At 44.0% G+C, this 25,378-nt stretch overlaps 1 protein-coding gene across 7 annotated transcripts in view; it reads left to right on the plus strand.

Moving 5' to 3' along the window:
- Positions 1-25,378, plus strand: part of ENOX1 (ecto-NOX disulfide-thiol exchanger 1) — a 320,291-nt gene that overhangs the window by 219,016 nt on the left and 75,897 nt on the right. For 6 of the 7 annotated variants that reach the window (XM_060080023.1, XM_060080025.1, XM_060080024.1 and 3 more), the window contains one exon: positions 22,190-22,297. The exons of the other annotated variant lie outside the window; for it this stretch is intronic. In XM_060080023.1, the coding sequence (XP_059936006.1) occupies positions 22,190-22,297 (108 nt within the window). The remainder of the gene's footprint in view (positions 1-22,189; positions 22,298-25,378) is intronic. 7 annotated transcript variants of the gene reach the window in all.

The raw sequence follows: 25,378 nt of genomic DNA on the forward strand, positions 1-25,378 counted from the left end.
AGCCCCGGTCCGGGAAGATCCCACATGCCGCGGAGCAACTAAGCCCGTGCGCCACAACTAGTGAGCCTGCACTCTAGAGCCCGCAAGCCACAGCTACTGAGCCCGCATGCCACAACTACTGAAGCCCACGTGCCTAGAGCCCATGCTCTGCAACAAGAGAAGCCACAGCAATGAGAAGCCCACACACCGCAACGAAGAGTAGCCCCCGCTCTCCACAACTAGAGAAAGCCTGCACGCAGCAACGAAGACCCAACTCAGCCAAAAATAAATAAATTTATTTTTAAAAAAGTTCAAAAAGTATATGTATGCATCAAGATATATTCACACACATATCTGGAATTTTTACGAGCTGTGGCTGCAGAGACATAATCCATGTTTATTTTATTTTATTTCAACTTACCCAGATCAAGTTTCTTTCTTTCTGAATAGAAAACAACTTACAAGGCATTTCCCACATTCATGTTAAAAGTCTTTGATATTTTGCTAGAATCAGAACAATCAAAAAAACGTGTACGTCTCTCAGATGTGGCTTTACCTAGGTTCCAGGGCAGGATATCAAGGTTCACAACGCGGCTTAATTTGGGGTCTACAGTGGTTGTCCTTCCTTAACTACCCCAGTTTGTCATTTCATCTTCTACCTGTTCTTCAACCAGTGCCTTGGGATGATGCATTGTAATAGCAGCCTGCGTGATGGTGATGATAATCCTCATTTATAATTCAGTGCCCCTTCCCTGTGGCTGCTAGATGTCAGCTGTCTTGGTGGCAGCATGTGCATTTTGTAACATTTGCAGATCACACTCCCTGGCACTTCTCAGAATGTCTGTACCCAGTGCAGTGTGAGACTCTTGAAGGGATGGCTGGGGACATTTGGAATGAGAAATAGTAACCAGTGCTCCGGTTCTTGGCTCAGGGCTTCACATTGCAAAGCCCAACCCGTTTGAAATGATCGCACCTGACATCTGCTCAGGGGCTTAGGAGTTACTAAGGCACATTCCCATTTGACTCCAGGCAAGATACAAAGGACTAAAAGTGAAGCTCATGGAGAGGAAACGGCCCTGAGGTTTTAGCAGTTTCAAATAAGGGAGGACCATGGGCATCTTGCCGTTTTCACTGGACAGAGACCTTCAGATAACGAAGGAGATACTCTGCCTTCATGGATGTGAGTGGCACCGAGCTTCTGCCCAAGAAATTGGAAACACCAAAGCAGTAGGAGGGAGAGGGTTTCCGGCTTGGCCGTTTTCTGCACAACTGTGTACAAATCAGCCTATCTGAGCCTCACTCAGGTTCTGCATCTGGAGAATGGACCCTGCCAGCCTCGGTCAGCGTTTGTGGCCGTAAAATGAGGTCACGTATGTGAACACATTTGGAAAAGCTGTTCTGCAAATGCAAACTGCAATCGCCACATTCCTGGGGCCAACGTGAAGACATGTAGAGGCTTTAAGAGAAGACTCAGGACTTGCAGAGTAAGTCTGGACAAATCCAGAGCTGAGGTTCCTGACCCTGGGGTGGCCAGTGCTGTTGCCCCTCCACCCCTTACAGCCGGAGAACCTGCTCGCCCCAGTTTACTCTCAAAAACTTCTTCGTTACTCCACTCCGCGCTCACATCTCAGCAGTATGAGCTTATCCCGGCTTCTCAGGTAGAACTCGAGACCCGGAGGTGACGAGTGACTTGCCCAGGGTCCAGCACGGACGCGGTAGAGTCAGATTTCCAGCCCAGGCCTGCCTGACCGCGGCCCCTGCATTCTCTCTGTCACCCCGTAACTCCCCACAGCGGACCAGGTGGAGAAGTGACCAGAAGACCAGGCTTCAGGGCCACAGTGACCAGGGGAGCAGGACATGGGGAAGCTCTACCCTTCCAGCGCTCCTTGCTTGTGAGAAATATTTTTGGCAAAAACCCATTGCCTCTTTTCTGACTCTCTCACAGCCCTTAATGTGGTTTTTACGTTAGCAGAGGAAGAGCTAGCAAGAAGAAAGTAACACACACGTGGCTTTTATTTATTAAATTTGAACCGTGAAAAGAAATCTCTTCACTTCTGGGACGAGAAAGAGAAGCCCAATAAAGTTTAATTCTGGGAGGCTTCAGCTCACCATTAGAGCTCCTGTTCAGCCCGTAATTAACTTGATTATCAAATGCACCCTCATTAGTAATCGTCTCTTCTGAAAGCAGTGAGGCTAGCAGATGAACGCATGTGGGAGCCAGGGGTAGAAATAATGGCATTGCCCTGCAGACCATTAAAATCACTTGGCTTCTACCTTTTGCCGCTTTCCCCGGCGTCTGCAGTAGGAAATATGGACCCTTGGGAGATTTGCAGCCATTCCCAGGATAAAGGAACTTGGCTTTTCCTGCACACTGTCAGCCCTAGTTGGTGGATGACCTTTGAATGACCCTCCCCTCCACCACCTCTTTTAGAAATTGCCTCCAGGCCAAGAGTACCAGCTTTATAGTAAAATGGATCTTTTCTTGAATGCAGCAAATCAAAATGGGCTTTGGCCGCAGACACGTACTGTTCGGCCATTGTCGTTATCTCCCTCCAACCACGGACACTAAAATGAATCCTTGTGTTCTGGCCTTGACTCCATTTCTTTATAGTCTAACCATGCAAAGAAGCAGCCTCATCCACGCTGAAACCCTGAACCCAGACGCACACATGGCCGCCTGTGTATAGCAGGTGTCACGCTCCCAGCCAGACTGATGTAATTATCCATCATCTCCAGTTGGGCTGCGGTTGCGAGGGAGTCGTGCTCCGGGGCTTTCTCCGTGCAGCTGGTTAGGAGAGGAAACATGAGGATTAGGAAAAGCAGCCCATTTCCTTCTCATCAGAAATGAAGGCTGTGAAGAGAAAACAGGGAGAAGTGTAGGGGGGGTGAAAGAATACAACATGGAAACAAAGAGGAAGGAGAAGAATGACTCAGAGGGAGAAGAATCCTCTTTATCTGAGCAAGAGAATAAACAGAGAGGCCAAGAAGCGTAGGTGGGAGCTGCAGTTTTTCTGGGTCCAGGTTTGTCGTTTTGATTTTTGTTTTATTTTTCTTCATACAAAACAGTATAGGCTCAATGCAAAAAAACTTGGAAACCTAAAAGAAGCATATAAAAGGAAACACATCATTCAGAGTGTCACTACCCAGATATAACTGTGGTTAACATTTACATATATTCTTTCAGTCTCCTTCTCTCTTTGCACATAAACATGTAGTGTTACCCATTTTAAAGATCAACCAATGGGCTAGCCAGACATAGTCAGTTAACGTTTCTGGACTTGTAACCAACGAGTGGAATTGGGAATTCAGTACCAGGATGTGAGATGGTTAGTTAAAGGCTAAGTTTTCTCCTCTGTTTAACAAAGCACCCTGAATAGTCATCAAGGGAAACTTAAACCAATTTATTGCCCAATCTGGTGCTCACTTTATAGACCACCCACTTCACTCAGTTGATCACTGAAAAGACCTGCCTCATGAATTCCTTAACTTGATGCGACTTCCTCAGTTTGGTAATTACCTCTCCAGCTTTGGTGCTTTCTGTTTCATCTCTGTATGTCTCTGAGTGCCTCTCCCTCTCTGTCTCTCTGTCTCTCTGTCTCTGTCTCTCTCTCTCTCTCTCTCTCTCTCACACACACACACACACACACACAAAGTAAATGGCCACAACAGCTTTATTTTCTGGAAGTATTGCGGAAGATAAAAAAGGAGAAAGTATATTTGAACCCTGTTTATAGGTTTCCAAGGAAGGGGCATTACAAATGGTGCTTATAAATGAAAGATGAGCAAAAGGACACTCCACACCTTTATTATCACCTTTTTCTTCTTTCGTTTGTTTTGTAGTTTACTGTAATTACCTTTGTAATGTATTCTGCTGTCCCCCATGCATACACATTCCATTTTTTATGTCCACCACACCACCGCTTAAGCCAGGTATCACTCAGGTATTCTGGTCAGAAGGCTTTCATTGGCAAGCACCGGCACTGTCATTCACGGTATTAGAGGTGTATGTTTTCGCCCATGATTTACATTTTATCCTAAGTCATTTCCTGAACCAGTGCATTGCACATTTTTCAGTCATTTAAATGCAGAGTGGGACTCTGCAAATTTGTCCTTCACTAATTCTCTGTGCATCTTGTTTTCTTCTCTCCTGGGTTTATATTTCTTCCCTCGTGGTTTGTATTTCTTCTGTGCTACTCACAATTTATTTCAGGAAGATCTTGGTAATGACCTAACTGTAAAGTCCATAAAAAAGCTGTTGGGCTGAGTTTCTTTTTACAATATAATTTTCCCCAGGTAATCCTCCTATTTATCATTTAGGGAGAAGGAGAAAAGAGGTGTTTGTGATGTAGTTTCACCGCTCTACGTCGGATAACATGAGCTCACATAGATTTCTGAGAGTTGCCAGGTCACTTAAGGAGCACTCCGAGGTCCGACCTTTCCCTCATGGGTCCTTGGGTCTTAGTTGATGGGTCTGGTCTTTTCAGTCGGCTTTTCTGCCCAGCTGGTGATTGATGTGCTTGATTTTAAGTCCACGATTTGCTGGCCATTTCTCATGGTCCACCCACAGTATAAAAAGCAAGGTAGAATGTGATGATAATGGGAATTCTGCTTTACATATAAAATTTGGACTGGAGATGGGCTCAATTTCACCACTATTTTATTTTATTTTATTTTATTTTCTGCGGTACGCAGGCCTCTCACTGTTGTGGCCTCTCCTGTTGCAGAGCACAGGCTCTGGACGCGCAGGCTCAGCAACCATGGCTCACGGGCCCAGCTGCTCTGTGGCATGTGGGATCTTCCCAGACCGGGGCACGAACCCGTGTCCCCTGCATCGGCAGGAAGACTCTCAACCACTGCACCACCAGGGAAGCCCTCACCACTATTTTTACCTCAAGAGAACTGCAGAATACAGACTGCTGAAGCTAGGAGGGGCATTGGTGAGCCCCTAGACCAGCCCACTTATTTCCTGATTTTAATCAAATAGAGTTTAAGTCACTGAGCTTAGCCGCATTCCCTTCCTCCAACCCCCCTTCTCACCTCTGCTGCTCCTGGCTCCTCATTCCTGGTTCTTGGCTCCTTACTGGGCCTCCACATGCTTGCATTGTGAGACTCTTTTCCTTTTACATCCATTTATATCAATCTCCTAGCCCCCTGAAAAAGGAGGTGAGACACAGGGGTTATGATTTCCCCCCAGCATGTTAAATAACTGTTAGTTTCTTTTTCCTTCTGATATTAGAGTAGAGACTAATTCTGGCACCTAAGGCCAGTCTTGCATGGCTAATTTAGTCATTTATAGCCAACAGCTCTCTGAATAAACAGATGAAGAAAAGAACAAATTGTTGAGTCGCCACACGTTTTATTCTCAGCTATTGAAAACTGTAAACCATCTTCCCTCGTTTTTTTTTTTTTTTTTTAAGAATTCATTGATTGATTGATTGATTGGCTGCATTGGGTCTTTGTTGCTGCACTCGGGCCTTTTCCAGTTGCGGCGAACGGGGGCCACTCTTTGTTGCGGCGTGCGGGCTTCTCATTGCCGTGGCTTCTCTTGTTGTGGAGCACGGGCTCTAGAGCACAGGCTCAGTAGTTGTGACTCACAGGCTTAGTTGCTCCACGGCATGTGGGATCTTCCCGGACCAGGGCTCGAACCCGTGTCCCCTGTGTTGGCAGGCAGATTATTAACCACTGCACCACCAGGGAAGCCCCAACTTCCCTCATTCATAATCTCTGCTGCTCTTCCTACTCATGCCTGAATACATAATAATCTCATCTCATTGATTGAATAGAACCAGATTTCTGACAAATCTTTGTTGAAGTGTAAGGATTGATGGAGCCCTTCTGTCTTCAGGGGTCATGAATGCTCTCTGCTGGTATTAGATGCTAAGGAGCTTATTAGTCACTGACGTCATCTGGTGTGGCCCCAGGGCTATGAAAGAATGACTACAACCTTGGGAAATAAGCTGTTGTGTCTTTACTTACACTGAGTGTGTGTATGTGCAGTCACAAATGTTTCTGTTCAGACAATGTTTTCTACTATACAAATGCTTTAAGAGCCTTGCATCCTGGGAGTTGACATTTTTATCATGCTTATCAAGGAACCAAGGCTTAGAAAGAGTAGTAAGAAGACTCCAAACCAGGCAATAGAGTGCTTAAAATTTATTCCTCATTGTTTTTCCTAATCTTTTGAAAGTGAGATTACATCACACGTTGATACTTTAAGGACAGTGGCAACATGCCAAGCCTACTTTGAATGTAAGACCCTAGAAGATGTCAGGGAGTGAGGACATTTTTCTAAGCAGCTCTGCCGTTCCCTTCTTCTTGCTGTTCCTGCAGTTTGCAGTTTGCAGTTCGCATGTTTGCAGTTGATGAAGCATTTACATAGCACTCAGCTCACTCTTGATTGGCAGGACCTGTACAGAAAACTGTTCTTTTCAAATATATGTGAGACATTTACAAAAATTAATCCCATACTAGACCTTAAGGCAAGTCTCAACAAATTTCAAAGGGGTGATAATATTTTCTGATCACAATAAAATTGTTAGAAATCAATGTCACAAAAAATAACTAAAATAAATTCTGTATACTTAGAAATTTTAAAAACACACATCTAAATCCACAGGTCTAAAAAGAAATCAGAGTTGTAATTTTAAAATAGTTGGAAGTAGTTGATAATTAAAATACAGCATATTAAAACTTGTGGGATGCAGCTAAAACAGAACCTAGAGGAAAAAATTTAAACTTTTTTTTTTTTTTTTTTTTCTTTTTGCGGTATGCAGGCCTCTCACTGTTGTGGCCTCTCCCGTTGCGGAGCACAGGCCCCGGACGCGCAGGCCCAGCGGCCATGGCTCACGGGCCCAGCCGCTCCGCGGCATATGGGATCCTCCCAGACCGGGGCACGAACCCGTATCCCCTGCATCGGCAGGCGGACTCTCAACCACTGCGCCACCAGGGAGGCCCTAAACTTTTAAATGTCTGTTTAAGGAAAAAAGAAAACTGGAAACAGGAATGAGCATCCAACTCTTATTACAAAAAAAATAAATAAACACAAAGAAGGAAAGATAAATAAAGATAAGGATAGACATTACTAAAATAACAAAGAGTCATATATTAGAGAAGATCAACAAAGCCAAACGTTGCTATTTGAAAAGACTAATAGAATGGAAAAATTTGGCAACACTGACCATAAAGAGAATAACTTAATAAACAATATTTTAAAAGAAAATGAGTTACAACTACAGATGTGACAGAGATTGAAGAACTATGAAAAAATCAGGAATAGTTTTACTACAAATTTTTAAACTCAGGTGATATAAACAAATTCCTAAAGAAAAAAAACCGTATCAAAATTAAATCAGGAAAAAATTGAAAGCCTGGATGATCTCATAAAAAAATTGGAGTTAGAAACTTAAAATCTTACATCAAAGCAACAGATCCAAAGTGGATTTACTGGAAGTTTCTACCAAACATTCAAGGAAATTTATGCCAATCTTTTGCAAAATTGTTCAGAGAATAGAAAAGGAGGAAACGCCTCCCAACTAACGCATAAGGCTAGCATACCTAGTACACCTGATATCAAAACAGGACAAAGGCAGTAAAAAAGAGGGGTGGAAATTACATGTCAGTCTCACTTATGAACATAGATTTAAAATTCCTTTTTAAAAGCTAATTTAATCTGGTATTTTATAAACCACCAAACTGGATTTATTCCAGGAATGCAAGTTTGGTTCAACGTTGCAGAAGTCTATTAATATGATACAATCCCATTAACAGCTTAAACCCGAATAATACAACCTTTTTAATAGCCACTGAATATCCATTCATAATATGAAACTACAGAATATCTTGTTAAAGATTCATATCTTTATGAATATCTTGTTAAAGATTATCTTGTTAAAGATTATCCATATGTTGTTAAAGATTATCCACAGTGAACTCAGTGGCAAAACAGGCGGTTTTCTTTAAACTTCCCAAAGTAATTCTCACATAATCCTTCTTAATCCTGATATAATCACTTGGACTAGAATATAACTGCTTTATGTCACTTACTTGTATCATGATTTACCTTTTCAAATTGTCATCAGGAAGTAAAAATCACTGCTATATAGAGTCTATTGGCAGTCCCTAAAAACGTGGTCTCCCTATTCTTTCTTTTGGAAAAAAATTAAAGTCATCAACACTAATCTTGGTGTTGATTTCCCTGTTTCTAGAATGCACATGTAACTAGCTGTGTATCACACAAGATGATCTTTTCTGTGCCATCATTGTTAGAAGCTGGCCTTTCAGCTGACTTCAGCAAAACCTGTGATTGAAATTTTCATTAAAAGGACATGGGTACACTTCCCACATGTAATGTTAAATTGCATGCAATTGCCGATCTCAAGTTGAGGGATTGCTAAGGCTGGAGGAACACATCATCACAGGGTAGATTGATATTAAGTGTAGAGCTACAGCTTTAATTTCTCTTAATTTTTATACCTTGGGACCCTTTTCTGCTGTTATCATTCATGGCCATGCTGACACAATTTATTGTAAAGGGTCTGAGCGATTCAGCTCACTTCTTTAGTGCTTCCTACGTTTAATGTTCCAGAAGCAGAGAAGATTGGTTTAAAATGGTAATTTTCTGTCTGCATCCTTGAGATCTATGCAAAATGGGTGGCGCTATATTTTATTTTACCCTATGGATCTCAGCCCCAGATATTAAGAATATGTGGCGGGCTTCCCTGGTGGCACAGTGGTTGAGAGTCCGCCTGCCGATGCAGGGGACACAGGTTTGTGCCCCGGTCCGGGAAGATCCCACGTGCCGCGGAGCGGCTGGGCCCGTGAGCTGTGGCCGCTGGGCCTGCGCGTCCGGAGCCTGTGCTCCACAACGGGAGAGGCCACAAAGTGAGAGGCCCGCGTACTGCAAAAAAAAAAAAAAAAAAAGAATATGTGGCACATTTCACACTGGCAGTCTCTGTTGAGCTTTTCTCTTGCAGCTGCTGCTACTGTTGCTGCGGTTTTGTTTGTTTTTTTCCTTAAAGACAGTCTGCAGTTCAGGGACTGGGCAAACCTGAGATAGTCCAGAGGCTAAGTAACTGCCACAGAGACCACCTGCAGGTGGTTAAAGCCTCTCAGGGAGACTGTCCTTATCTGGTGAGGCCTTCACCCGTCTCCCCAGGGCTTGGCTCTGGAACAGGGAATAGGTGAAACTTGGAAACCTCCACGAGGTTCTGGTTACTCTGAGACTCCTAATGAGGGGTCCCAGACCAGCCCCAGTGTATTAAAATAACGTGGAGACTTTGGGGAACGAGCAGACATCCTCTGCCTCACACCTCCTCTGTGACAGAAGAATGTGCCCATTAATTGCAAACCTTGTTGCAGAGCCACTGAAGATTCAAAGCACTCAGTTCAGGGACAGTTCTCCTCTCCTCACCTTGCCCCTAGATGTCTGAGCCTCCCAGCCATAAAAACGTCAACTTGCACTAACAAAGGAAAATTGGGAATATTGTTATCATTGAATTAGCTTCACTCAAGTTCTACCATTAATCAAGAGTTAAGCAACATAGGTGATGACCCATGTCCATCCTTAGTCAGACATCTGTGGCTGATGTAGAGATAGATAGAACTTTCAGCTGTATTTTCTCTCTTCATTTACGTGTTAGATCATTACAACTTTCTCACCAATTAGGATTCAACTAAAAGCTCTCAAAACCACAACTCAACGTTCTTACTCTGTAACCATTAAGTCAAAAGCTGCTTTCCTAAAACTGCAGTCAAGGTGGTCACTGATAGTGGTAGTATCTGTTATTGATGCCAGAAAGAGCATGGTTTGGCTCTCCACGGGCTGACCTGAATTAGCCCCAGATCACTTTGCATAAGCCAACTCCAAAGGTGGCCACAGGATTTTGGTCACAAGTCACCCATCAAGGGTTTTCTAGCTATAAGCTCTGATCGTGACTGGGTTGTAAACCCTGCAGAAAAAGAACAAATCTCTTTTGGCCTTTGGGGCACAATGCAAGACCCAGCTGTGCAATTAGGTTCTTGTTTGAAGCAAATGGGCCAACCTGGCTGGAAAGCATGTTAATATTTTAAATTTCTACATTAATAGCTGTACATGTGCCCAGAGGCTGGGGTGATGACCACCTTATATAATTGCCAAAAAAAAAGTGACAAGAATAAATAAATCCCAGCAAATTGGATGATCGTTTGCAGTGGAATTGCCAGCAGAGACAACAGAGGGAATATCACTGATTTATATTCCTGCTTCAGCAACGCATTTGACACCTTCTCCTGGGAATTGCATGAATGGTGTTAATTCAAGTTGGCTGGCCCTGTGTTTTGAAAATTGGCTGAAGGAGGACAACCAGCATGGCCAGGATGGGACTGAACAATAGACCTTCCGCTATGAATATTAATCCCCAGGAGTGCCCACTCATGTAAGGCCCGCTCACTTGACCTTAGTCTGTGCATTTTTGCAAAGAGGATAGTAACAGCCCTTTCATTTAACTTAGTACCCTATGCCATTAAGGAGCCTCACATATTAATGGATGCTCTTTAGTCTCATAATAGCCCACTCATGAGTATTGTCATCTTTGTTTAACATGTGAGGAAAGTGAAAAACAGGAAGCTAAAACGACACTGCAAAGTACACTATTAAAAAGAAAATCATCTGAAGAAGAGAAAATAGGTTTTTGAGTCTTCTAAGCCACTTTTGCATCTTCTTTTCCTGCGTTCAGTAAGCAAGACATTAATTGATGTGTTGCTTTGCAAATGATAAATCATTCCTCATGAGAAAGTTGTGAGGGAAAGAGGAGACCAGAGTAGTAAAGTGGCTTCTTCGAGGTCACACAGCAAGTCAGCAATAGAGCTAACCACGTGAACCTTGAAACAATGACCTGGGGCTTATTTTTTTGCCTTTTCTCCAATCCTTGGCTGTGTTTCTTTTCATAATAATGTTGCCTTATTGGGGTATAGTGTATCGTGATAAGTAACTCCATTGGATTATACAAATGCCAAAGGGTATCTTGTCTTTTACACAAGGCCCTCCCAGGAGGATATCCAAGTAAAGGAAATGGTCTCTAAAACCATGTCTGATGACACATTTCTCCCCTCCCAAGGTCATGATCTCCTCTCCTGCCCAGACACTGGGCTGCGTGCCAGAGGTGTGCCTAGTGTAACTTGACACTCCGAGGGGGTCCTTTTTTAAACATCCTCCTCTGCTACACGACAAAATTATTTTCAGTAATAATCATGAAATGAAACAAGTAATAATAATTGCCAAGAAAGAAATACAGTGAAATTTTTCTTATATTGAATTTCACATATAATTATGCCTGTAAAAATTTTTTAAATAAAATAGTACAATGTAAGGGAAAAATCACAACTCTCTGTTAAATAATTTTTTAACCCACTTAACAGTTTGAACTTTGATCTGTTGATTATAGTTAATATATTACAGTCTATAAATAATTGTCCAGTAAAGTTCATAGCAGCCCTATTTACAATAGCCTGGAGATGGAAACAACCTAAGTGTCCATCATCGGATGAATGGATAAAGAAGATGTGGCACATATATACAATGGAATATTACTCAGCCATAAAAAGAAACGAAATTGAGCTATTTGTAATGAGGTGGATGGACCTAGAGTCTGTCATACAGAGTGAAGTAAGTCAGAAAGAGAAAGACAAATACTGTATGCTGACACATATATATGGAATTTAAGGGAAAAAAATGTCATGAAGAACATAGGGGTAAGACAGGAATAAAGACGCAGACCTACTAGAGAATGGACTTGAGGATATGGGGAGGGGGAAGGGTAAGCTGTGACAAAGCGAAAGAGAGACATGGACATATATACAGTACCAAAGGTAAGGTAGATAGCTAGTGGGAAGCAGCCGCATAGCACAGGGAGATCAGCTCGGTGCTTTGTGACCGCCTGGAGGGGTGGGATAGGGAGGGTGGGAGGGAGACGCAAAAGGGAGGGGATATGGGAACATATGTATATGTATAACTGATTAAATTTGTTATAAAGCAGAAAAAAAAAATTGTGCAGTAAATATGTGAATCTTAACAATCCAAATGCAAAAGATACAATTTAGGCAACTACTAATAGTACCACTGATTTGGTAACATTTTCTTGATCCGTCCTTTAGTTTTAAGGCAAAGAGTCAACAGTTTTGAAAGAACTCATTTCAACTTGTAAAATATTAAAATTCAGTAAAAATATGTAACATAAGAACTAAAATTTGCGCTCAACAAAAGTAATACAACTCATGGTTCTCACCATGTTTCACTGTTTCCAATTTTAGACCTAAAAATTCTTTAAGAGGTCCTGTGGAATAAAGTAGCTCAGTTCTAGCTCTCAGTCTTTGCAATAGCTGTGCTACCATTGTTTATTTCGAATCTACTGTAGAAAGGTAAGAATACATGTAGTGCTACAGGGATTGGAGACACTGTCTGAGACAAGCTCAAAATCCAAAAACTGGGTGTAGCTGAGTCCCGTGTGAGCATATGGCGGCGGGGGAGGGGGAGGGTGGGAGCAGACTATGATACTGACATTTTCCAAATTCGTTTCTACATCGAGTATGTTTATTAAAGGGTAAGAAGTGAAGCTGCTCATTTGAAGCTTGCACATGTATATTGACTCTTATCAGTAACGGCAGCAATTGGTTAGGCTTTAGATCAACAAAGGATTTTATCACTGATTATGTTAGAATTGCTGGTGCACGCTGATAATCAGTGGATGGACCTTCGGTTAGTTTGATTACCACTAAGTTTTGTGCGGTTGCACCTGCTTATTTCCTGCACCGAGGTCGACAGCTCCCAGAGCCCCGCCCTTGGAGTCCTTCCACTGCCTGCAGACTTAGGCCCCCAAATCTGCATCTCAGTGGTTACCTGCGTTTCCCAATTCTCGATCACTCTTGAAGTCTTACATTTATCGCTTCTGCTTCCATTCGGAAATTTTGCACAGCTCACAGAATTCAGGAATTCTTCCCTTTCCCCGCAGCTTGGGAAACAGCAGTGTTAGGGGCCAGCCTCAGGGAACCTGGAAACAGTCCAGCTCCAAACCCTTGCCCTCTGAGTTGTACGCTTCCCCTCCAGAGAACCCATGGCCCATGGCCTCCCTTCGCCCACGTCCCGCGAGATCTTGCTCCAGTGTATGCACACTGTGTGTGTCCTCGGTCAGGGCCTTGTTCGTCTGTTCAGAGGAGGGAACCCCTGTCAGAGCACACCACCCTGGGTGGGTGGCAGGGTGCCTCATGTCTCAGGGACCCCCTTGAGGATCCACACCCTTGAAAACACTTACTTCCACCTTCTCCCCAGTCTCCCAGAGCTGTCCCAGGCTCCCAGGGTACCAATAGGCATGACCCCAGGGTTCCTTGTCTTGACCTCTTGGAGGGCCAGCTACCTGTCAGACCTGCACCTGGGCTGTTTGGCTCTGACCGGCATGAGGATCTTAACAGCAGGGTCAGGGAACAGGGCCAGGCTCCTCCAAGCATCTCTCACTTGTAAATGAAACCTGATCCCATCACGAATAAGAGATTGCCTTTCTGCCTAGCAATGAGAATGGCATTTAAAATTCAATATCAGAAAAGATATTGACGAGATTAAGGGCCTGAAGGAATTGATTTATGCGGAAAGACCCAAGGAATTAAATATGTATAGCCTGGTGTAATAGGATATTAGGCTCTGAGCACAGTTTCATTCCTATGATCTGGTGTTCCTGCTATCAGTCATCTAAATGATGGGGTTCTCTCCAAAAGATGTTTCTCCCCTCCCCCCGGGGTCACTGAGCTGCCTGCAGAGAGGGAGGCACTGGGATGGATAAACCAGGCCACAGGCTTGGTCACCCTTGGACCTTGATATAAACTGAAGCGCAGTTTCATCTGCAGGTAGAAGCAGATGACATTTTAAACAAGAATAAATTTGGAGTAGTCTTACCACCTCGTGCGACAAAAAAATTCAAACTAGTTCAATTCCATCTTTTTTTTTCCCCCCCAAGGAGAAAAGTGAACGTTGTGAGTACCAGGTAGTAAATGACTGTCCTTCCCCTGAGCCAGGTTTCTCCCCTTTCTCAGGAATACTGTTAGATGTGTTTGTCTTTAGGTACAGCCTCGCTCTTAGGTTGTGGTAATATGCACTTGATTTTTTACATCTCAGGCTTTTCCCAACAATCAGGGATTGGCTCGGGATTCAGTGTTAGATGTGAGGTGGGAACAGGCAGACTTCAGCAGTGGGACCTAGGACTACCCTTCCTAAGTGGTTCTAAGTCTGTGAGAAGCAAAGCCGGGCTGAGGGGTGGAAGGTCTGGAGAGCCTGGGGAGAAAAGCAGCAGAAGCCGGGAGCTGTGTTTGGGTAGCAGGATCTCACCAAGGAGGAAGGGACGAATGAGCGGATCCCCTCACCTTGTAGCAGGACAAGATGACAAGCATCTGGCAGAACTGGCCACAGGGGGGGTTTCAGATAGCCGGCTGAAATACACGGAGTAATCGGGTTGGAGACAAGGTGTGCAGACAGTGGTGATGCTGGATGCCCGCAGGCGTTAACCCACGGGCTAGACATTAAAACAACTGCTGATTGGTCTGTCCAGACATAGTCACACCCACCCTGGCCTTTGGTGGAAAACTCTCTTTGGAAGCCAGCGGACCTCGTTTCCTTAGGCGGTATCCTACTGGCCTTTAAAGGCTTATCCCACTAAGTAGGGCATTGAATTTATAGCAAAGTTATGGAGATGGAATAACATTTATTAAAACTGAATCAAAAGAGCAAAAACACATTAAAAATTGATGACACTGTATGGGCTCAAATATTTCCAGACTTCAAGCATTAGTATTTGGTGGCTCATTTCTAATGAGTAGAGAACAAGTTCTGATTCAAAATGGATCCCCTGAGCTCATGTTCTCCTAACACCTGAACTGAGCCCCAAGAATCTCCTAGGGAAACCACATTGGTTGTGGTTTTATGCCACCCTAAATTCATTTTAGTGGATAGACTAGCATCCTCGTGACCTAGCATCTTGAGGACAGGCTACTTTGTTTCCTCCGTGCCCTCCATACTGTCTAGCCCAGCACTGTGTACTTAGGAGATAAGTGATGATTGAACGAATGGATAAATGAACGATTGCTTGATTGATTGATACTTGAATATTACTGGATTTTTTTTTTTTTTTTTTTTTTTTTTTTGCTGTACACGGGCCTCTCACTATCATGGCCTCTCCCGCTGCAGAGCATAGGCTCCGGACGCTCAGGCTCAGCGGCTATGGCTCACGGGCCTAGCTGCTCCGCGGCATGTGGGATCTTCCCGGACCGGGGCACGAACCCGTGTCCCCTGCATCGGCAGGCGGACTCTCAACCACTGCGCCACCAGGGAAGCCCTACTGGATTGTTTTAAAAGAACTGAACATAGAGCCAGTCACTGGGGAAATCTTGAAATGAGGGGAAGAGGGAAAGAGAGAAAATGTGTGTGTGTGTGTGTGTGTGTGTGTGTGTATAGGTGTCAGTCACTATCAGTATACATTATATCTACCTAGTGGCACGAGTTCACGTGACCTGCCACCACTGTGAATTTAGAACGAGTACTCCTCCACCACCATGGAAGACACAAAGACAGATGCTCTCAGTTTCATGCCACCCAGCAGCTCCATCCCCAAGCAGCTCACCAGTCCTGCAAGAGATTCCTGAGGCGGCACCATGCAGTGAGTGTCAGCTTGTCATGAGACATTGCTGGTGTTCGTTCATACAGAGAATCTGCACCGTAGTCTGCGGCTTTCATGGAATCTAACCTTATCTGATACGTTAGCTATATAAAGACTTGACCTTAGTAACAGAATTATAAAATTTAAGGGAAAAAGACAAGGAAAGGGTTACCGTTTTTAAAGGAAAGTTAAATCCACCACAGCGCTCACAGAAGGATACACAAAGGCACATCTCCAGCAGCCTCGGTCGTAAGTGGAAATGGTGAATGCCTGGGTAGAAGTCGTTGCTAGGAGGGTTTTAAGTCTGGCATGTCCTGATTTCCATTTCAGATTGACGGATCAGTGTGGTTGTCAGGGTAGAAACCACAGTGTGAAGTAGGAAAATCGAGTTGTGCAAGTGGTAGGTCTTTCCCCGATACCGTGGCCTCGGATACATGACTTAACTTCTGGGTGCCTATGAGTCACCCATCTGTAAAAATGGAAACGTGACCTCACTTATTCTGGGGCTCCAGATAACACTGGTAATGCTCTTTGGATTTGTCAGAGAGAAAGACCCATTACACACGGAAGTCTACATTCCCAAAGAGCATTACAAATGATCCTATTAAATCAGTGGCCTGGAAATATGAAGATGTGTCAGGTACGGCGTTTATTTACCTGTTATTGTCCGCCAGAGTGTTTGCACTTGATTGGTATATGAATAATTGCCTAATTGGAACACACTCAGTTGTAACCACCAAAAATGTAATAATGCATCTGTTTAATGCCACACTTCCCAGTGTTAAATTAAAATTATGCTGCAGTCAGCCAGTCCAACCGAGAGGCTCTTCTGATAAGTTCTAGCTGCCTGTGAACTTCTGTAATTGAGGCACTCTGGAACTTAAAAATTGAAACTGGAAAGGAGTATTATACAGCCGCACAGATTTCAAGTGAAAAAGGACCAGAAAGGCTGACTTAAATTATCTAGTTGCAGACTATCTCCTTGTTTTTAAAAGACATCTACTCATATGAACAATCACAGTTTTGAATCATCACTGTTTTGAATACATAAATATTAGATTCGTGAGTTTACCTTTTGTAAACAAAAGAAACAATTCATTTGAAAGAATGCAGAAAATAGTCTAGGGGTGTTTATTTTGTTTTTCCTCTAGTAGTGGTTTTGGTTTATTTGTTTGCTTTTTGGTGGAACATGGGGAAGAAATTACATAATTATAAATTCACTGATTGGATTTTCTTAGACTTTTAAGAAATATTCCCCTATAGATTAAGGATGGTATCTAGAACTTCCAGAGTAAAGAATCAGAATGTCTTAAGTGCTATTTTCCTCTGAAGATTTCATATACCCATATGTCTAGAACAATAAATTACCCAGTGATAGATCCTCAGGTAGTTGTTATTGTTCTCGTTTTGGCTTTTGTGTGTGTATGTGTGGTTTTTTTGTCTTTCTTTTGTTTTGTTTTTTGCTAGATCATGGCTTAATCTCATAGAATTGGGGAAACCAGAGCAAGCATTCATTCACCTCTTTACTCATTCATTCATTCAGCACCTGCTGTGTGTTAGAGGTAACCCAGTTATTGACCCTATCATTGGCGGATGTAGGCTAGTTAGGGAGATACATATGAAATGTAATATATCATATAAAAGTGCTTTTGGAGCATGGAAGTTAGAATAGCTAACTTTGCTTGGGTGATCAGAGGGGGTCTTTATTGAGGAAGAAACCAAGACCACTACTTACAGTTGTGCAGGTTTTGCCCTGGACAAGGGCACCAGGCCAAATGGGTGAAAGGGAATGAAATCAGGCCCCTACTCTACTGCCCAACCATGTGCCTTAGTGAAGGGTCCTGTCTGCCTAGAGGATGGGGCTCTTTTCTATCATATAAAGTCATCATATGGGTTGACGTCAGCCTGAAACCATTCTTTAAGTTGGCTTAAAAAATGAATAGGAGTCTGCCAGGCAGAATTCTGGGTAGTGAGCTTTTCATAGAGTCATGAAAGGACCTAGCATGTCTGGGGAAGGACGACACAGCCAGTGGTTTGGATTTTATCAGTAGAGATTGGGGGATCAATGGTATTTTTTAAGCACAGGAGCACTTTGATTCTTAGGTGGCCAATTTTCTCAGGAGTGTAGGGTGAATGACAGGAGGAAAAAGCAGATCCAGAAGAGAGATGCTCATCCTAACCATGACAGTGAAGATGGTTGGAGAGAAGGCAGAGGAACGGGCAGAGAGGTTGTGAGGGTGATGAAAGGGCGGGCATGGACCTCAAGGTTTTAACTCTGGTTACCAGGGGAATAGAATTAGCCTTGTGGGGGAGGGGTCATAGTAAGCACGGTTTGGAACACTGTAGGGAAAGGGTCTGGAGGGCAGTAGGAGGGGCGGAGGCTGTGAGGTCAGCTTTGAAAAGCAGGAGCGCAGGAGCCGAGCCCGTGCAGTTGAAGCCATGGGTGTGAACAGGATCGCCTGGAGAGAGAGGACATATGCCAAGGCAAATAGAACCTGGCATCCTAGTTGGCAGTTAGAAAAGCATTAGTGGGCTTCCCTGGTGGCGCAGTGGTTGAGAGTCCACCTGCCGATGCAGGGGACACGGGTTTGTGCCCCGGTCCGGGAGGATCCCACGTGCCGCGGAGCGGCTGGGCCCGTGAGCCATGGCTGCTGAGCCTGTGCGTCCGGAGCCTGTGCTCCGCAACGGGAGAGGCCACAGCAGTGAGAGGCCTGCGAACCGCAAAAAAAAAAAAAAAAAAAAAAAAAAGAAAAGCGTTAGTGACTTTAGTAAGAGCAGAGTCTGAGTAGGGTACTCTGGACAGAAGCAACGTTGTAGCAGGATTAAATAAGCATTTAAAGAGACAGTGGTTTTCCTTCCCAGCTGCATATTAAAATTATCTGTGGAGGTTTTTTAAAAATATATTATTGCCTGGGTCCGTCCCCTAGATATTCTGAGTTAATTGGTCTTCTGTGGGACCCAGGAATAAGTGTGTTTGAAAAGTTCTCCAGATTTAAGAACCACTACCCTTGACTCTCCCTTTAAGAAGTGCCAATAAACCTCAAAAGCTGGCAGACATGTGAGTTGCATAAAACCCCAGGGGGTCAGAGAAGTACGAGATTTTTCAAAGATGAAGAATCTTTTTTTAAAAAATATATGAATTAATTTATTTATTTGGCTGCATCAGGTCTTAGTTGAAGCACGCAGGGTGTTCGTTGAGGCACGCTGGATCTTTCGTTGCGGCTCACGGGCTTCTCTCTAGTTGTGGCATGCGGGTTTTCTCTCTCTAGTTGTGGCGCGTGGGCTCTGTAGTTTGTGGCACGCGGGGCTGTCTCATTGAGGCGCATGAGCTCAGTAGCCGTGGCACGTGGGCTTAGTTGCCCCGTGGCATGTGGGATCTTAGTTCCCCACCCAGGGATTGAACCCGCGTCCCCTGCATTGGAAGGCGGATTCTCTACCACTGGACCACCAGGGAAGTCCCAAGGTGAAGAATCTTGATATTATTAGACTGACAGAGGTTAGAAAGTTGGATAATGCAAAGTGTTAGTGTGGGTGTGGGGTACAGTAACTCATATAGCACTGGTGGGCAGGTAGGCTGGTACAGCCATTCTGTGACGCAGCTTTGGCAGTGAACTCCTCAGGCATGCCCCATGACCGGCAGCTCCACTGCTGGATATGCACCAGGGCAAGTCTCCCACAGGTCCATAGGGACAAGCACTAGCATCTCCCACTACAGCCTTATACAGGGGGAGGAGACTTGGAGATAATCTGAGTGGCCTTCACTGGGAGAGTGGAATAGGTATAACTGGGTGGATGTACCCTGTAAAATAGTATGCAGCCACCAGAAGCAATGGTTAGATATATATACATATCAACATGGATCTTAAAAACATAGTAAACAAGAAATATGAAAGCTATCACTTAACATACAAATGCATACTCTCAAAACAACAGTATATATTTTGGAAAAACACATTCAAATAAAAAAGATAGAAACCGTTGAAAGCAGTTGCCTACATATGAGAAGAAAAGGAACTGGGGATGATTCCTTGGAATCACACTTTTTCTAAATTTAAAAGTGTGATTCCAGGGCTTCCCTGGTGGCTCAGTGGTTGAGAGTCCACCTGCCGATGCAGGGGACACGGGTTCGTGCCCCAGTCCGGGAAGATCCCACATGCCGTGGAGCGGCTGGGCCCGTGAGCCATGGCCGCTGAGCCTGCATGTCCGGAGCCTGTGCTCTGCAACGGGAGGGGCCCCAACAGTGAGATGCCCGCGTACCGCAAAAAAAAAAAAGTGTAATTCCAAGGAACGGTGAGAACGGATGGAAGCTTACATGGGAAGTGAGGTCAGGGGAAGGGGGTGTGTGTGTGTGTGTACACGAGCGCACGCACGTTTTAATAGCATGAAGCAGTGCTGTAAATGTGTAGATGAAATGGCAGACTCAGTGGAGTTCTCACTTTCCCTCTGATCTATTCACAGTGTGGGTAATAACAGCTGAGAGCTGTGTCCAAGTGGTTTTCCTTTCTGTGTCCTTTCCCCAACCTTAATTAAGTTCATTTGTTTGCTCTTGTTGCTGTTCTTACTAAAGCAGTGTCTGCTCCTTTACAGACATACCAGAAAATTACAAGCAAAACTAACAGCAAGATCCATAAGCCCACTCACCCAGAGACAGTATCCAGATTCATTTCTATGAATAGTTTGCAAAATTCAGTGAAACCCTTTCATAGCCTGAACTTTTCATGTGGAGAACAGTATATTATGAGTTAATTCCATGTCCACAGACACTTGTGCAACTTCATTTTTAATGGCTGCATGGTGTTCCGTTGTACAGATGCACCGTCGTTACTGTAGCCAGTCCCCCTCTGCCGGACATCAGTCGTTTCTAAATTTTGCTGCTTCGAGTGCTGCAGTTGAGTGAACATAAGCTACCCAGGTTTGAAGACAATTTCCTGTCCTTCATTTGGCTCATTTTTAAAGGAGGTTTAAGGAGTGGATTCGAAATTGTCTAATGACATAAAAATCCACTCGGCATCGTGGAAGTCAGAGCACCAGATCCTCTCGGAACTGTTCTGGAGCTGGTCGTGAATGAGAATAAAGAAACAGGGTCATTCCCCACTGTTTGGAAATGGTCATTTTCATTACTTATCATGGTGCCAGAGTACGATATGGCTCCCTGGTTTCTGCACTTTAATTAATTGGTGCACAATTGAATCACATAACGTGTGAAGGGAGCCCGTGTGGGATGTGTGTATTGCATCATATGTGAGTATGATACGGGCAGGTGGTAAAATAAGGGGTGCTGAGTGTTTTGAAAACTGCAAGGAAATCACTGTTTATGCTGGGGCACCAAAGCAGGTTCTTAAATCTACAGCCAGCGCCAGACGAGGGAACAGGACAAGCAAGCCCAGGGGTTAAGGCACAGTGTGTTTTTCTGAGTACTTCCTCCCCGACAACGTACCGCGAAACTAGCAGACTTGAAGATTTAATTTAATCCTTTCACTTGGCAACTTTAAGCATCAGGCATCCAGTGCCAGTGTTTATTCCAGCCTTGATAGTTCAGAACTGGCCAGGCAGCTCTGCAGCCAGCTTGTCAAGCCCCAGAAGTCGCAGCCTTGGTGTGGAGACAGCTACCCTCGTGGCAGGAATGCAATGACATTCTCATATCATTAGTGCAGCACTTGTCAAGTGCAGGAGCAGAAGAAACAGACTTCCGTCTTTGCAAACTAGCCGTTTGTTGTCTAGAAGCTCTGAATAGACATAGCTGCTTCCAGGGCCTGTTTTGAAGCTCTTGAATGTGCTCTCCAGCCTGTGTATATATTAACATATAACCATGTTCCAAAGAGTTCGTTCTGGGCAGCCCTGTCCTCCTGGCAGGCCAGGTAAGCCTCCCCATGCATTACAGCTGACAGGGCAAGGAACGCTCAAGGCTTAACAGCAATCCGTTCAGTGGCCCTGCTTCAAAACAACAGTGCAGGCCATAGCTGAGTGTTTTGACGGCTTGTATCAGCAGATTTCTCGACTGATATATTGATTGCAGCTTGGACTTCAGTCCTGCTGATCTAATAAAACATCACCATCATAACAGAGAAGGTAAAAGGCTCTTTTGTGCTCCCAGCCACCTGGTGAAGCAGCTTTACTGTAAAGCTAGCTTTAGGGTCATATGTAAAATGATGTAACCTTGGACAAGTTGACTCATTACTTTAAGTGTTTTTATGATTTAATTTCTTCAGCTGTCAATGCCTTAGTTTCTTACCACTATTCTACATATTTTTACAAATACTCATCTGTTTAAAGGAATATAAAGGTGCCTTCACAAACACTGAAACAAGCGTCGTGCATCAGTATCACAAACAGCCTGATACTGCGGCATTAACTGCACACTCGTTACAGTACGTGGCGGGGGTGTGTGAAACAGACATTTAAAAAAAGTCAACTGAAGTCTGGATTAAGCTTTAAGACACGTACAAACCTTTCCCTCGTGTTTTGGAATGGATGTTTTCAATATCGTACAGTATTCCATTGGCCTTCAATCCTACTTATCCTAAATATCCTTTTCACAGCAATTGCTGACCATCCAGGAGGAGTTAAACAACAAAAAGTCAGAATTGGAACAAGCAAAGGAAGAGCAGTCACACACACAAGCATTACTCAAAGTCCTCCAGGAACAAGTAAGTGAATGCAACAGCTCTGCCTGGTGAATTAGTTCAAACACGGACACACGCCTCCCCCGTGTTCGACACACATGCAAACACTGCTGCAGTTAATCTTCGAAACGACCAGCCTGGACCCTCCCCACCTCTTAGCAGCTTTGCTGGGTAGAATTTATAATCTCATCTCCAGCATCTCTGTTTTCACTCTGGTACCTCTTTAGACCACCCAAGCCCTCCAGCGATGTGTGAAAGTTTCTTCCAGAAGACAAATGAATTTTGATAAAGTTTTAAAACATTGGCAATGCAGATACATTTCACAGCAAGCAGCTAGTTTCCTCTTAAGTCTAGTCGCAAGGAAAATGAGTTTAGCATAGCCCACAGTCCTCCTGCAGACATCTGAATCAGAAGGACTGATTCATAGCGACATTAAAAAAAATCTCTCCCCTGTGCATCAGGGCACTTATCTAACCAGGGTGAGCAACAAACCTTTCATATGAAGTTTGTAAATCTGAACGTTTCATCCTGGCTTTCTTTGATACTAAAGTGTGGCCTGACATTGATAAGTAGATTTGAAACTATTGTCTTACAGCAGGGTAAGATGGATCGCTCAGCAGCTGAGTGAAATCTAAGCCCAGTATCTACATGCGAGAAGCTGAGAAAGCTCTTGAAATGCTTTCCTATTTCTGACCTTCACATGCTGCCCATGATGTAATGAATGGCAAATGGAAGGGGAAAAAAAATCACATATAGTAACCGTAGCCCTTTGGGGGTAGTCAAATTTAGGTTGCTTTAAAATTTTCACTCACAGTGGTATATGAGGTGGTCCTTTGTACAACATATATAACTTCAAAAGTGATTTTTTTTAAAAAAAACTATGAAGTTGCGAGAGTATGAGCTTAGTCAGCTGTGACTCAGTCACTTTACAAGTGATTTTTAACTTTTTAATGGTTTGGACTCAAGAAAATATATTTTCAGTCACTTTCCCCTAAAAGTATAAGTGAATTGTGAGGGAAAAGTGAAGATGTTAGATAGTTTATAAGCTTTTATAGCTTTGGAGGAAAATGCCTTCTAAAGCTAATCGTTACCTTTATATGATTAAGATAGATTCAGTTAACTTAGACTGAGGCTTACATTATATGATTTTGGATAAGTTAGATTGAACTGGAAAAATATTACTAAATTCACAATGACCTACTGTCTAAGAGACCTGCAGTCACTGTTCTTTCTTCTTTTACATTATTAAAAGGCTTTCAACAAAGTAGAGCTGATTTGGTCCAGATTTGCTCCTGATCAAACAGACATAGCTCTGAGCTTTGTTGTTTTACATTTTCTCTCTCTGCCTCCTTGATTTCCTGGGATGAGGAGGGGTGAATTCCTTTCTCTAAATGACTCAAATCCTTTATTTTGATTCGAAGTCCAAACTCCAGTCATAAAAATAGATGATAAGTTTTGCAGAATTCATTGCTGTATCCTTGTCGTCATGGCATGCGTTTTTAAAGAGCAATGTGCACACGCAGGCTTTGGTAAAGCATCACACTTCACTCTCCAAAAAAAAAACAAGATAAATGGGGAACGTGAACAAGATTCAGAACAACTAAAATCATTAAACACCTAGGAAATATGACTGGAAAGGAAGCATTTTTAAATCTGCTGTCGTAATGGGATGGCTCTTTTTCAAGCAAAGGCACCGAGAATACATAAGCTTAAGAGAGCCCACAGCAGCCAAATGCATTTGGGTGCTGTTGTCGCCACCAGACTGTTTGCCCAAGAGCCCCTTGCCTGGTGCCCCTGTCATCCTTGTAGATGACAGCAGGCAATGGACACGTTCCCTCCGTCTCCCTGTAGCCTCCCGCCACACACAGACATACATTTAAAAACACACCTCTGGGGGCTTCCCTGGTGGCGCAGTGGTTGAGAGTCCACCTGCCGATGCAGGGGACATGGGTTCGTGCCCCGGTCCGGGAGGATCCCACATGCCGCGGAGAGGCTGGGCCCGTGAGCCGTGGCCGCTGAGTCTGCGCATCCGGAGCCTGTGCTCCGCAATGGGAGAGGCCACAACAGTGAGAGGCCCACGTACCACAAAACAAAAACAAAAAACACACCTCTGCCTCTCTGAACAATGCCTTAGAAAGCTTTCTTTGGACTTGTATAGAGTAGCTATACGTGCAAACACCTTTTCAGTGCCTGCATAGATAGGGCCTAAATAGATGGCCTCACCCCCAGAGATTTGATTGGGCCTAGACTCTTACTACAGTAAGTTCCCTACATACGAACCTTCAAGTTGAGAACTTGCGAAGATGTAAATGTGCGTTCGCCTGTCCAATCACATAAATTAGTTCATGTGTCTGGCGTACATTGTCACGTACGTGCATCCTCTACAAGTGGTCGTGCTTTTGCGTACTTTACTGTACAGTACTGTATAGAGTACAGTAGTGCAGTATCTTTATTTCAAGCCCAGGATGTCCGAAAGCAAGCATAAAAGCAGCCGTGATGTAGCTGGTACTACTGTACTTTTCAAGGTACTGTCCTGTAAGATTAAAAATGTTTTCCTGGGCTTCCCTGGTGGCGCAGTGGTTGAGAGTCCGCCTGCCGATGCAGGGGACACGGGTTCTTGCCCCGGTCCGGGAGGATCCCACATGCTGTGGAGCGGCTAGGCCCATGAGCCATGGCCGCTGAGCCTGCGCGTCCGGCGCCTGTGCTCCGCAACGGGAGAGGCCACAACAGTGAGAGGCCCGCGTAACGCAAAAAAAAAAAAAAAAAAAAATTTTCTTTGTTTTTTGTTTGTTTGTTTTTTATGTATTATTTGTGTGAAAAGTATTATAAACCCATTACAGTACAGTACAGTACTATATAGCCAATTGTGTTAGTTGGGTACCTAGGCTCACTTTGTTGGACTTACAAGCAAATTGGACTTACAGACGCGCTCTCGGAATGGAACTCGTTCATATGTAGGGGACTTACTGTATTATATAGACACGCACACACACACACAGGAAAAGATATATCCTGCTCTGAAGACTTGGAATTTTGCTCTTTAAAGTGACTGCCACTTGATGGAAATCCTGAAAAGAAGGAACAGGTTGTGAGGGCAGACCCTTA

The sequence above is a fragment of the Mesoplodon densirostris genome, chromosome 17, assembly GCF_025265405.1.
Source record: "Mesoplodon densirostris isolate mMesDen1 chromosome 17, mMesDen1 primary haplotype, whole genome shotgun sequence".
Classification (NCBI taxonomy): Eukaryota; Metazoa; Chordata; class Mammalia; order Artiodactyla; family Ziphiidae; genus Mesoplodon; species Mesoplodon densirostris.